The following is a 14,822-nucleotide window of genomic DNA, read 5'->3' as shown; positions in this document are numbered from 1 at the left end:
AGGATGTGCAGACTCCGCACAGACAGTGACCCAAGCCAGAATCGAACCTGGGACCCTGGAGCTGTGAAGCGATTGTGCTATCCACAATGCTACCGTGCACAAAGAGAATTTGAGAACATTTGGGTAATAGTGATCATTGCAGATTAAAGACTATAAGAAGAGAATTGAAGGTCATACTCGCCTGGGAGATTTTAATTGCTCTTCCTCTTCCATCAACTGGTCAGAGTCAAAGCCATCACATTAGTTTCAGATATTTAGACCAATTGAACAGATCAAGAATTTATTGTCTATAAATAGCTGTCCAGAGGAACAATTTGTTTCAATCTTGCTTCTTTTGTTTATTGCCAGATTTACAAACCCAATTGAACAGATGTGTGGGTGGGTTGTTTTATGAGGACAGGTTGAACAGGCTAGACTTGTATCGCTGGAGTTTCCAAGAATAAAAGGCGAGTTGATTGAAACGTTTAAGATCCCGAGGGGCATTGACGGGGTGGGTGTGGAGAGGATGTTTCCTCTTGTGGGAGAAGCAAGAACCTGGGGTCACTGTTTAAATCAAGAGAATAAAGAACATTACAGCCCAGGAACAGGCCCTTCGGCCCACCAAGCCTGTGCTGATCCAGATTCCTTATTTAGCCCGACTGCTTATTGCACAAATGATCTGTATCCCTCCGTTCCCCAACTGTTCATGTGTGTATCGTGATACATCTTAAACGCTGCTATCGTGCCTGCCTCCACCACCTCCACTGGCAATGAGTTCCAGACACCCACCATCCTCGGCATCAAAGACCTCCCCCGTCTTTGTCCCCTAAACTTTCCCCCTCTCGCCTTGAACCTTCGCCCCCTTGTAATTGAGTCTTCTACCCTGGGAAAAATCTTCTGACTAGGGTTGTTAAGAAGGCGTATGGTGTGTTGGCTTTCATTAACAGGGGGATTGAGTTAAAGAGCCGCGAGGTTTTGCTGCAGCTTTATAAAACCCTGGTTAGACCACACTTGGAATATTGTGTCCAGTTCTGGTCGCCTCATTATAGGAAGGATGTGGATGCTTTGGAGAGGGTTCAGAGGAGATTTACCAGGATGCTGCCTGGACTGGAGGGCATGTCTTATGAAGAAAGGTTGAGGGAGCTAAGGCTTTTCTCACTGGAGCGAAGAAGGAAGAGAGGTGATTTGATTGAGGTGTACAAGGTGATGAGAGGCATGGATAGAGTGGATAGCCAGAGACTTTTCCCCAGGGTGGAAATGGATGTTTTGAGGTGACATAATTTTGAGGTGATTGGAGGAAGGTATAGGGGAGATTTCAGAGGTCGGTTCTTTACACAGAGAGTGGTGGGTGTGTGGAATTCTCTGCCAGTAGAGGTGGCGGAGTCAGAGTCATTAGGGACATTTAAGCAACTCTTGGACAGGCACATGGACAGCAGTAAATTGAAGGGGTGTAGGGTAGGTTGATCTTAGATTAGGATAAATGTTTGGCACAACATTGTGGGCTGAAGGGCTTGTACTGTGCTGGACTGTTCTATGTTCTAGTCACCCTGTCTATACATCTCGTAATTTTTTTAGACCCCAATCAGGTCTCCCCTCAGCCTCCATCTTTGCAACAAAAACAATCCGAGTTTATTCAATCTCTCTTCATGGCTAACACACTCCAGACCTGGCAACATCCTAATAAACCTTCTTTGCAATCTCTCCAAAGCATCCACGTCCTTCTGATAGTGCGGTGACCAGAACTGCACGCAATATTACAAATATGGGGACGCTCATTCAAGACAGAGATGAGAATTGTTTCTCTCAGAGGATCGTGAGTCTCAGGAACTCTCTTCCTCAAAAGCCAGCGGATGCAGAACCTTTGAATAGCCCGGTAGATTCTTGATTAACAAGCAGGTGAAAGGTTATTGGGGGAAGGCGGGAGGTCACAACCAGATCAATCCCGATCTTATTGAATGGCGGAGCAGGCTCGAGGGCCTACTCCTGCTATTTTCTTTAGTAGTTTATTCACCTGTACTGCCACCTTCAGGGACCTGTGGGAATGCACTCCAAGGTCTCTCTTTTCCTCAACCCCTCATTATCCTGACATTTATTGAGAATTCCCTTGTTTGCCCTCTCCAAATGCATTAAAATAAATAGGGCTGGATTCTCCGCCGGCCAATGCTCCATTTTGCCGGCAGCCCAGGGGTTTCCCAGCAGCCTGGGCTGCCCCACAATGGGAAACTCCATTGACTAGTCAGCGTAACGGAGTATCCCGCCGACGGGGTGAAACTGAAATGTGGCGCGGTGGAGAATCCAGCCCAGAATCTTTATTGTCACAAGTCCCTGAAGATTAAGGAAAATAGCCAGCCAAATGTCTCAAGGCTGGAGCAATACCTTACGCTATAAATCCAAAAGTTCAATCTGTACAACTAAGTCTTGTGGAAACCGGAGCCTTGGAACCCGTCACTACTAGTGGCTGGGCAACCCCTACTGTACCTGTCATGAAACAGAATGGTACAATTCGTATCGCCAGATTCTTTAAGACAACAGTCAATCCTTTTCCATGCATGGATCAATAGCCGCTACCATTGATTGAAGATTTGTTCGCAGGCCTAGCAGGAGGATAGAAGTTAAGCAAGATTGACCTATTGCAGGTAAATGAATGTTACAGCTGAATCTCAACACCTGCTCACCATCCTCACTCACAAAGGCATATTCTCCTGCAAAAGATTACCTTTTGGAATAACGACAGCGCCAGCTTTATTTCAATGGACCAGATCCTCAGTGGCTTACAGGGGGTACAGTGTAACCGACATGATATATTGATCTCTGACACACGTGATCAAGAACATTTACAGCACTCAGAAGGTACATTGAAACAATTTCAAATGCTTGGGCTTCAAGTCAGGAAAGTTAAGTGTGATTTCTTCCAGACATCTATACAATGGATCTTGGACATGTAATTGACAGTAAGGGTCTGCATAAAGCACCTAAGAAAATGCAAGCGATTATGGTGGTCCACAACCAAAGAATGTCCTTCAACTTAGGTCATTCCGAGGATTAATCAACTCCTTTGGAAAATTTGTCCAGAGGAAACCGGAGGAAACCCACGCAGACACGGGGAGAACGCGCAGACTGCGCACAGACAGTGACCCAAGCCGGGAAACGAACCTGGGACCCGGCGCTGTGCTAACCACTGTGCTACCGTGCCGCCCATTGTTGTGTGCGTAACCCGCATGGCAAGGACAGCAGAATGTGAAAAGCAGATCAATCTTCAAAAGAAGCACCGAAGAAGTCAGCAGTGTTGGTTCATTTCAATCCAAAGTTACCATTACTAACTTCCCCGTGATGCTTCACCGTATGGTGCTGGAGCGGTGGTGTCAAATATACATATTGCCTTCAGGGGCAAACAGACCAATAGCATTTGCATCTAGTACATTAACAATGCAGAATCTTCAAGGCAGCACGGTGGCACAGTGGATAGCCTTGCTGCCACACGGCGCTGTGGAAATCATTTTTTTAAATTTAGAGTCCCCAATTCATTTTTTTTTCAATTAAGGGGCCAATTTAGCATGGCCAATCCACCTACCCTGCACATCTTTGGGTTGTGGGGGCGAAACCCACACAGACACGGGGAGAATGTGCAAACTCCACACGGACAGTGACCCAGAGCCGGGATCGAACCTGGGACCTCGGCGTCGTGAGGCAGCAATGCTAACCACTGCGCCACCGTGCTGTCGAAATCCTGAACATCCGAGTAAGACTTTTAGACTGAAAGAAGTGCAACAGATAACAACACAGTTAAAGGTTAAATGATTTTACTTGACACAAGGAGAGAGGCCGCTGGAATCAAGGGTCACAGCAGGCACACTCTGGGGAACATGAGGCACGTAAAGATATTTATACACAATAAGAAACCCATCCCCCCCCCCACAGGTGATAATTGCTGAGCCTTTCAGTTGGCTTACACAGAGACAAAGGTACAATTCCGATACAAAGGAGAGGTGATCAGTGACGTCAATCTTCTCTGCAGTGATACTACAGAGATGAGTACATATTAGGGACACATAGGCCGTGGTAATCGACTGACGTCACTGGCTTCGATGGTACTGTTATAGAGCAATAGTGTGTGTGTGTGTCTCAATACATCGCGGAAGAAACCGATTAAACTCCAGCAGCGGCGGCCCTAGGGTTGCTGGCGCCCCGGGCAAGCTGAACTTCAGCGCCCTTCGGGGGGGGGGGGGGGGGGGGGGGGCGGGGCGGGCCGAGGGGGGGGGGGGGGGCCGAGGCGGGGGGGGGGGGGGCGGGGGGGGGGGCCGAGGGGGAGGCGGACGGAGGGGACGGGCGGACGGAGGGGGGGGGGGGCGGCCGGAGGGGTGGGGCGGGCGGAGGGGGCGCGGTCTGTCCGGTAGAAGTGCGACTTGCACTCCGCACAGATCTGGCAGTCTCAGGTGACTGTCCGTACTTCCTCGACGGAGTAGGGCAGATTGCGGGCTTTGATTAGGTGGTACAAACGAGTGACCCCGGATGGCAAAGGCTCTCGTGCAAGGCACGGAGCTGGTTCACTTGTGCGCTGACACATGTACCTCGGGAGAGGGCGTCTGGGGGCTCGTTGAGCTTGCTGGGGCGATACAAGATCTCGTAATTATAGGTGGAGAGCTCGATTCTCCACCGCAAGATGTTATCATTTTTGATCTTGCCCCGCTGCGTGTTGTTGAACATGAAGGCTACCGACCGTTGGTCAGTGAGGAGAGTGAATCTCCTGCCGGCCAGGTAATGCCTCCAGTGTCGCACCGCCTCAACGATAGCTTGGGCCTCCTTTTCAACAGAGGAATGTCGAATTTCAGAGACATGGAGGATGTGGGAAAAGAATGCCACGGGTCTGCCTGCCTGGTTTAGAGTGGCGGCAAGGGCGACATCTGAAGCGTTGCTCTCTACTTGGAAGGGCAGTGTCTCGTCTACTGCGTGCATCCCGGCCTTGGCTATGTCTGAGCGGATACGAGCGAAGGCCTGTTGTTCCTCGGCCGTGAGGAGAAATTGTGTGGACTGGATCAGTGGGCGGGCCTTGTCCGCGTATTGTGGGACCCACTGGGCGTAGTAAGAAAAGAACCCCAGGCAGCGTTTGAGAGCCTTGGGGCAGTGGGGGAGTGGAAGCTCCATGAGGGGGCGCATGCGGTCGGGATCGGGCCCCAGTAGTCCGTTTTGGACTACGTAGCCGAGGATGGCTAAGCGGTCTGTGCTGAATACGCACTTCTCCTTGTTATAAGTTAGATTGAGGAGAGTGGCGGTGTGGAGAAATTTGGCAAGGTTGGCGTCATGGTCCTGCTGGTCGTGGCCGCAGATGGTGACATTGTCTAAGTACGGAAACGTGGCCCGCAGTCCGTACCGGTCAACCATTCGGTCCATTTCTCGTTGAAAGACCGAGACCCCATTCGTGACGCTGAAGGGAACCCTCAGAAATTGGTACAGACGACCGTCTGCCTCGAAGGCAGTGTAGGGACGGTCCGATTTACGGATGGGGAGCTGGTGGGAGGCGGATTTCAGGTCAATCGTTGAGAAGACCCAGTACTGTGCAATCTGATTGACCATATCAGATATGCGAGGGAGGGGGTACGCGTCGAGCTGCATGTACCGATTGATGGTCTGGCTGTAGTCCACGGCCATCCTGTGTTTCTCTACAGTTATCACCACCACCACTTGAGCTTTCCAGGCGCTGTTGCTGGCCTCGATGATACCCTCCCGAAGCAGCCGCTGGACTTCGGACCTGATGAAGGCCTTGTCCTGGGTGCTGTACCATCTGCTCCGGGTGGCGACGGGTTTGTAATCTGCAGCCAGATTGGCAAAGAGGGAGGGAGGGTCAACCTTGAGGGTCGTGAGGCCGCAAACGGTGAGTGGGGGTAGGGGTCCGCCGAATTTGAGGGTGAGGCTCTGGAGGTTACATTGGAAATCCAGGCCCAGTAAAAGTGTCGCACAGAGGTTGGGGAGAACGTACAGGCGGAAACGGCTGAATTCCACGCCTTGTACGGTGAGTCTGACCAGACAGAAGCCCCGGATCGGGACAGAGAGGGATCCGGAGGCCAGGGAGATCCACTGGTTGGTGGGATGGACCACGAGGGAGCAGCGCCTTACCGTGTCCGGATGGAAGAAGCTATTGGTGCTCCCGGAGTCAAGTAGGCAGTAGGTCGCGTGGCCGTTGATGAGCACCGTTGCTGAAGCGGTGGCCAGGTTGCGAGGACGGGATTGGTCGAGCATCATGGAGGTGAGTAACGGGCGATCGTCCGAAGAGTCCGAAGATTCTATGCGTAGCGGCAGCGACCCGAATCCTGTGATCCAGTCCCGAGGGGAGGACAAAATCGCGGCGTCCGGAGTATCTGCGGGGAAGAAAATGGCGGTGCCCATGCAACGCACGTTGTAGGGGCGGGGCCAGATGGCGGCACCCATGGTGCGCACATTGCGGGGATGGCGAAGATGGCGGCGCCCACTGATCGCACGAGGCCCCGGGGGCTGCGGACGGCGGGGCCCATTGTGCGATCGGCTGGGGTGCGGGGAAGAGGTCGGGCGTGATAGAGGCAACAGCGCGGGCCTGACACACCGCTGCAAAGTGGCCTTTCTTGCCACAAGATTTGCCGGTCGCGGCGCGGGCCGGGCAGCGCTGGCGGGGGTGCTTCTGCAGGCCGCAGAAGTAGCAGCGGGAACCCCCAGGGTGGCGCTATGGCGAGCAGCGCAGGCATACTGCGCGGGAGCAGCCCCAGTCGGGGGGGTCGGTAGCGGGGTCCACGAGGGGTAGGATGGGTGGGCCGTGCGGTAGGATGAGTGGGCGGGGTAGGACTGCACGTTACGGGAAGTGGCCGTCATAGAGAGCGCTAAAGTCTTTGTCGCTGTTAGATCGAGCGTGGCCCCTTCCAGCAGTCGTTGCCGGATGGGGTCCGATGCAATACCCGTTACAAATGCATCCCGCATGAGGAGATTGGAATGTTCCGTAGCCAAGACGGCCTGGCACTCGCAGTCCCGTACTAGAGGGATAAGGGGCCGCCAGAAGTCCTCAATCGACTCACCCGATTGCTGGATGCGAGTGGTGAGTACATGCCTCGCAAACAGAGTGTTCGTCGACTGGACATAATTTTCTTTGAGCAATTCCATAGCCCGAGCGTAAGTAGGCACTTCCTGTATCAGCGGGAACACGCTGGAGCTCAGTCTGGAGTAAAGTAGTTGCACTTTCTGAGCCTCCGATGGTGAAGGGTCCGCTGAGGTGATGTAGGCTTCGAAGACAGCCAGCCAGTGGTTAAAGTATTTCCTGGCGTTCAGCGATTGCGGATCCAGCTGCAGGCGATCAGGTTTAATTCTGATGTCCATGATTTGGGAAATCTCACGGTAATAAATTGTTGCGCTAACAATTGCGCACAGAAACACGAAACGGTACAAAAGAGGCTTTATTACCGTGAGATGTTATTCCCTCAACTGCAGCTATAAAATGGTCGCTCAGGAGATCTCATGGATATTTATACTGCTCCCTGTGGGCGGAGCTAGCTGGCAGGGGCTTACCGACAAACCTGAAATAGCAGGTACTATTGTACATCCCCGAATAGAGGCACACACATATATATACAGTGGTGGATTACCACACAACTCAAGTCCCATGAAATACCAGAAATGATCCTGTGTTGGGGAAAGTACTGAAAATGGTATTGAAGGGGAGGAGAGCAGGAAAACATCCTGAATTAAAACCGACCATTTCCAGAAGACTCAGATTAACAGCTCCGGGCGGATGACTGCTGTGGGGGATGAAAATCTCACCACTTTTTACAGATGCACCTTAGAAAGCATCCTATCGGGCTGCATCACAGCCTGGTATGGCAACTGCTCGGCCCAGGACCGCAAGAGACTTCAGAGAGTTGTGAAGACAGCCCAGTCCATCACACGAACCTGCCTCCCATCCATTGACTCCATCTACACCTCCCGCTGCCTGGGGAAAGCGGGCAGCATAATCAAAGTCCCCTCCCACCCGGCTTACTCACTCTTCCAACTTCTTCCATCAGGCAGGAGATACAGAAGTCTGAGAACACGCACGAACAGACTCAAAAACAGCTTCTTCCCCACTGTTACCGGACTCCTGAATTACCCTCTTATGGACTGACCTGACCTCTCCATGCGTCTTCTCTACCGAGTAGTACTACACTCTGTATACTTCACCCGATGTCTGTGTCTATGTATTTACATTGTGTATTTATGTATGTCCACGTACTTTCATGTATGGAAAGATCTGCCTGGGCTGTACGCAGAACAATACTTTTCACTGTATCTCGGTACACGTGACAATAAATTTTCACAGTAACTTAATTACAATGTTAATGTAAGCCTACTTATGACACTAATAAAGATTATTATTATCATCAAAACCAATGAAATCCAATCCGATCCAACACACACTGTGATGAATGTAAGACACTGGTATATATAATTTATATCTGTTTCAGCAGTGTTTTGAATAGACTGAGTTCAGGTGTATATATACATATATATATATATATATAAATATATATATATATCTGTTGCAGTAATATTATTAAAGAATCTAGGTTAATGTATCCAGACTCTGTGGCTGCAAAAGGTGTAATTAAAATGTTGTAAAAGTGAGATCATCATTCAATTCAACCATGTTTGTGTTTACAAAGAGTGGCTAGAGGATTCCCTGCAAATAAGATAATTTGAGACATTTGAGACTTGGGTAAGCAGAACAGGGGATTTGAGTGGGATAAAGATGATGTAATTCACAGGAGGAGACAGAGAGGTCTGTAGCAGGAAGTTTAGTTTTACTCTCCAATGGACAGCAGGATTTGGAGCTGGTGTCTGAAAGTGTTTCTCTCATTCCCCAAGCAGTCTTTCCAAGTAATTTCTATCCAGAGGTTAGCAAGTATTCCTGTCTTTACTAACTTTATTTATAAGTGACTTTTGACCTGTGATGGGCTTTGCATAATTGGAGATAGGGAAGGTAGAAGTGTTTCCTTTCATTGTTGAGAATTGTTTAACTGTGGACGGCACGTGGTGCAGTGGTTAGCACTGGGACTACAGTGCAGAGGTCCCAGGTTCGAATCCCGGCCCTGGGTCACTGTCCGTGTGTAATTTGCACATTCTCCCCGTGATTGCGTGGGTTTTGCCCCCCAACCCAAAGATGTGCAGGGTGGGTGGATTGGCCACGCTAAATTGCCCCTTAATTGGAAAAAAAATTATAGAGAAAAAAAGAATTGTTTAACTGTTAATCGTAAACTAGATTTCTGTGATGTTAATGTGTGAAGAATAAAGTTTGTCTTAATCTAAAAGATCTCCATTTGTCAATGGAATCGTTGTGGGAGAGGGTACCCTTTCCTCACAGATTTACAAATAACAGAAAGTGTCAGGGGGGTTCCTGCCCAGGATCCTAACAAATGTTGGGGTCTGGTCTGGGATTTTTTTTAAATTATTTTTTCTGAGTTACAAAGCCAGAGGTCAGAGTGTGGACAGGAGCGAACCCCTAATCCAGCTTCTTGCCTGCTCCAAACACCAATTCAAATTCAAATTGAATCCAATTCATGGTCCATGGTTCATGGTTCATTGAATCCACACCAGAGACGTACCAGATCTGAGCCAAAAGGCCAAGAAGCGATGGTCTGGGATCTTAACAATACACACACACACACACACACACATACATACACACACAGACACAGACACACAGACACACACACAGACACACACGCAGATACGCACACACACAGAAACACACACACACAGACACACATACGCACACACACACACACAGACACACACACAGATACGCACACACAGAAACACACACACACAGACACTGACACACACACACACACAGACACACACACAGACACACACAGACACTGACACACACACACAGACACACACACACAGACACACACACAGACACACACAGACACTGACACACACACACACACACACACACACACACATACACACACAGACACACACACACATACACACACACACACACACACACACATACACATACAGACACACACACAGACACACACACACAGACACACACACACAGACACACACATACACACACAGACACAGACACACATACACACAGACACACACACAGATACGCACATTCACACAGACACACACAGATATGCACACACACACATATACAGATACGCACACACACACAGATACACACACACAGATACGCACACACAGAGATACACACACACATAATTATGCGCACACACACAGAAGACACACACACAGATACACACACATTCTCTCACACACAGCCACACACACATTCACACACACAGACACGCACACACATTTACACACACAGATACGCAAATACACACACACAGACAAGCACACATATGGTTTTGCAGACTGGGCTAAGTAGCTGGCCTGTAATGCAGACCAAGGCAGCAACACGGTTCGATTCCCGTACCAGCCTCCCCGAACAGGCGCCGGATTGTGGCGACTAGGGGCTTTTCACAGTAACTTCATTGAAGCCAACTCGTGACAATAAGTGATTATTATTATTACATATGCACACACACAGAAACGCACACATTCACAGACACACACAAACGGACACGCACACATTCACAGACACAGACATACGCATTCACACATGTAGACACACAAATACACACACAAACACAGACACGCAAACACAGACACACACACATTCTTACACACAGACGTACACACATTCACACATGTAGACACACAAATACACACACAAATACAGACACAAACAGACACGCACACATTCACACACACAGACATATACACATTCACACACGCAGACATACAAACACACACACAAATACATACACAAACACAGACACGCAATCACAGACACACACGCAGACACACAAACACACACAAACACAGAAACACAGACACACACAGACATACACACTTTCACACACACAGCCACACACACACAGGCACGCACACATTCACACACACAGACACATTCACAGGCACGCAATCACAGACACACACAGCACACAGACATACACACATTCACTGGGCAGCACGATGATGCAGTGGTTAGCATTGCTGGGTAGGGCGCTGAGGACCCAGGTTCGATCCCGGCCCCAGGTCACTGTGGAGTTTGCACATTCTCCCCGTGTCTGCGTGGGCTTCACCCCCACAACCCAAAGATGTGCAGGGGAGGTGGATTAGCCGCACTAAATTACCCCTTAATTGGAAAAAATAATTGGACACTCTAAATTAAAAAAAAACACATTCACACACACAGACACGCAAAAATAGACACACACAGACTTCCACACACATACACACAAGCAAACACACAAACACTTACACGCACTCACACAGACACACACACAGACGTACAAACACAGACATTCATACACACACATAGACACCCATGGATACACACACAGATGCACATGCAGACATCACACAGATACACACACACACACACAAACGGACGCACACAGACACACACAGACAGACAATCACTCACACACTAACACACGCACAGTGACAGACGCTCACAGACACAGTCGCACAAACACAGACACACACAGGTGCACACAGACGCACAGACAGACGCTCACAGACACAGTCGCACAAACACAGACACACACACAGGTGCACACAGACGCACAGACAGATGCTCACAGACACAGTCGCACAAACACAGACACACACACAGATACACACACGCACAGACGCTCACAGACACAGTCGCACAAACACAGACACACACACAGATACACACACGCACAGGCAGAGACACACACACACACACACATGCACAGGCAGAGAGACACACACACACACGCACAGACACACTCACATTTCTGTTCAACAAAGAGAGAAAATGCTTCGAAAATAAGACAGAATGAGTCAAACCTGCCTGGGGTGTGACAGCTTGAGACGCTTCATATCCCAAGTGTCGCTGTAACTTGAGCACTACAACTCCCAGAACTCTGTGTGGGGGAGAGCAGGGTGTTGTTCAAGTGCTGCCTCATAGCACAGCAAGGAACATCCTGTCATCCATGCGTTTGTGTGTGTACGTTATTGACTGCTGTGAACACAGCCGTGCTCGTACAGGGTTGCGTGTGTGTGTGATTGAGTGCTGGGAGCACACAGTGTGCTGTGGCAAGTACAGTCTCTCCAAGTTCGCATTCAGCCTGAAAGATGATGCGAGACAGCGCAGTACAGCCCTTGCTCACTGATTTCTACCAGTTCACTATGGCCTACGGATATTGGAAATGTGGGAGAGAGGAGACGAACGCTGTGTTTGAATTATACTTCAGAGAAAACCCCCTGGGGGGGGAGTTCACCATTTTCGCTGGCCTCCAGGACTGCCTGCTGTTCCTCTCCAAATTCCAGTTTACTGAGGAAGGTAAGGCAGTGAAACTTATATTAAAACGCTTCCTGTGAGAGGGAGGAAGGATTGCGCAATAGAATGAAAATGAAATGAAAGTCGCTTATTGTCACGGGTCGGCTTCAAATGAAGTTACTGTGAAAAGCCCCTAGTCGCCACATTCCGGCGCCTGCTCGGGGAGGCTGTTACGGGAATCGAACCATGCTGCTGGCCTGCCTTGGTCTGCTTTCAAAGCCAGCGATTTAGCCCAGTGTGCTAAACAGCCCCTAAGAATAAGGACACGAGGAATATGAGCAGGAGGAGGCCATTCAGCCCCTTGAGCCTGTTCTGCCATTCAGTACCATCTTGGCTGATCTACCTCAGAGCCAACTTCCCCCAGTATCCCTAAGCAACCTAAAACCTAAATGTGTTTGTTGATGTGTGTGTGTTTGTTGATGTGTTTGCGTATGTATGTGTGTGTGTTTCATAGAATTTACAGTGCAGAAGGAGGCCATTCAGGCCATTGAGTCTGCTCCGGCTCTTGGAAAGAGCATCCTACCCAAGGTTAACACCTCCACCCTATCCCCATAACCCAGTAACCCACTAAGGGCAATTTTGGACACTAAGGTCAATTTAGTATGGCCAATCCACCTAATCTGCACATCTTTGGACTGTGGGAGGAAACCGGAGCACCCGGAGGAAACCCACGCAGATACAGGGAGGATGTGCAGACTCCACACAGACAGTGACCCAAGCCGGAATCGAACCTGGGACCCTGGAGCTGTGAAGCCATTATGCTATCCACAATGCTACCGTGCTGCCCTTGTTGATGTGTGCATGTGTATGTGTGTGTGTTTGTTGATGTGTGTGTATGTGTGTGTGTGTGTGTGTATGTGTGTGTGTTTGTTGATGTGTGTGTATGTGTATGTGTGTGTGTTTGTTGATGTGTGTGTATGTGTGTGTGTGTGTATGTGTGGGTGTTTGTTGATGTGTGTGTGTATGTGTGTGTGTTTGTTGATGTCTATGTGTGTGCATGTGTGTGTGTTTGTTGATATGTGTGTGTATGTGTGTGTGTTTGTTGATGTGTGTGTGTATGTGTGTGTGTGTGTGTTTGTGTTTGTTGTGTGTGTGTGTTTGTTGATGTGTGTGTGTATGTGTGTGTGTTTGTTGATGTGTGCGTGTTTGTTGATGTGTGTGTATGTGTGTCTGTTTGTTGATGTTTGTGTATGTATACACATGTGTATGTATGTATGTGTATGTATACATCTCAGTCATGTCCCCCCTCAGTCTCATCTATTCCAAGGAAAACAACCCCAATCTATCCAATCTCTCGTCATAACTAAAGCTTTCCAGCCTGGACAACCTGTTGGTGAATCTCCTCTGCACCCTTTCCAGTGGCTACCACATCCCTCCTATAATGTGGATTCCAGAGCTGCACACAATAGAACATAGAACATAGAACACTACAGCGCAGTACGGGCCCTTCGGCCCTCGATGTTGCGCCTCTAGCTGTGTTCTAGCTGTGGCCTCACCAAAGTTTTATACAGTTCCAGCATAATATCCCCACTCTTAAGCTTCATGCCTCTGCTAATAAGTGTATCATATGTCTTCTTAACCACTGGCCTGCCTTGGTCTGCTTTCAAAGCCAGCGATTTAGCCCAGTGTGCTAAACAGCCCCTAAGAATAAGGACACGAGGAATATGAGCAGGAGGAGGCCATTCAGCCCCTTGAGCCTGTTCTGCCATTCAGTACCACCTTGGCTGATCTACCTCAGAGCCAACTTCCCCCAGTATCCCTAAGCAACCTAAAACCTCAGTCATGAGTACAGGCAATGATGGAGCATTCACAGCCCCCTGGGGTATAGAATTCTAAAGATTCACATCGCTCTGAATGAAGTTTAGTCAATTCTTTGTGCCGGGCATTCATTAAAAATTTTTTTTACAGTACCCAATTCATTTTTTCGAATTAAGGGGCAATTTAGCGTGGCCAATCCACCTAACCTGCACATCTTTGGGTTGTGGGGGCGAAACCCACGCAGACACGGGGAGAATGTGCAAACTCCACACGGGCAGTGACCCAGAGCCGGGATCGAACCTGGGACCTCGGCGCCGTGAGGCTGCAGTGCTAACCCACTGTGCCACCGTGCTGCCCTCTGCTGGGCACTCATGAGGACTAAGGAAAATTTTGCAGGGTTATGGAGAGATGGTGGGCGAATGGTGCCAGGCAAATTGCCCATTCGGAGGGCCCTTCTCAGACACAATGGGCCGAATAGACTCATTCTGCGACAGAACAGCTCTGTAATTCTGTGATGGGCTTGTTTAAAGCCCAATGCATCCCTTCATCCAGTTCTGACTAAAGGTCATTGATCTGAACGGTTAACTGGGTATTTCCATCATTCTCTGTTTTTACTATCAGTAGATTTATATTGGGCAAAGGATATGTACAAAGATGAGGAAATGATGGTTAAGCTACAGGTCAGTCATTGACTCAC

At 49.2% G+C, this 14,822-nt stretch overlaps 1 protein-coding gene across 1 annotated transcript in view; it reads left to right on the top strand.

Moving 5' to 3' along the window:
- Positions 1-11,998: 11,998 nt before the first annotated feature.
- The window catches only part of naprt (nicotinate phosphoribosyltransferase), a 43,350-nt gene continuing 40,526 nt past the window's right edge, over positions 11,999-14,822 (top strand). The window contains 1 exon segment of the mRNA XM_038798580.1: positions 11,999-12,370. Coding sequence (XP_038654508.1) covers positions 12,163-12,370 — 208 coding nt within the window. The 5' untranslated portion in view covers positions 11,999-12,162.

The sequence above is a fragment of the Scyliorhinus canicula genome, chromosome 5, assembly GCF_902713615.1.
Source record: "Scyliorhinus canicula chromosome 5, sScyCan1.1, whole genome shotgun sequence".
Classification (NCBI taxonomy): domain Eukaryota; kingdom Metazoa; phylum Chordata; class Chondrichthyes; order Carcharhiniformes; family Scyliorhinidae; genus Scyliorhinus; species Scyliorhinus canicula.
This window is presented reverse-complemented; position numbering and strand designations above follow the sequence as displayed.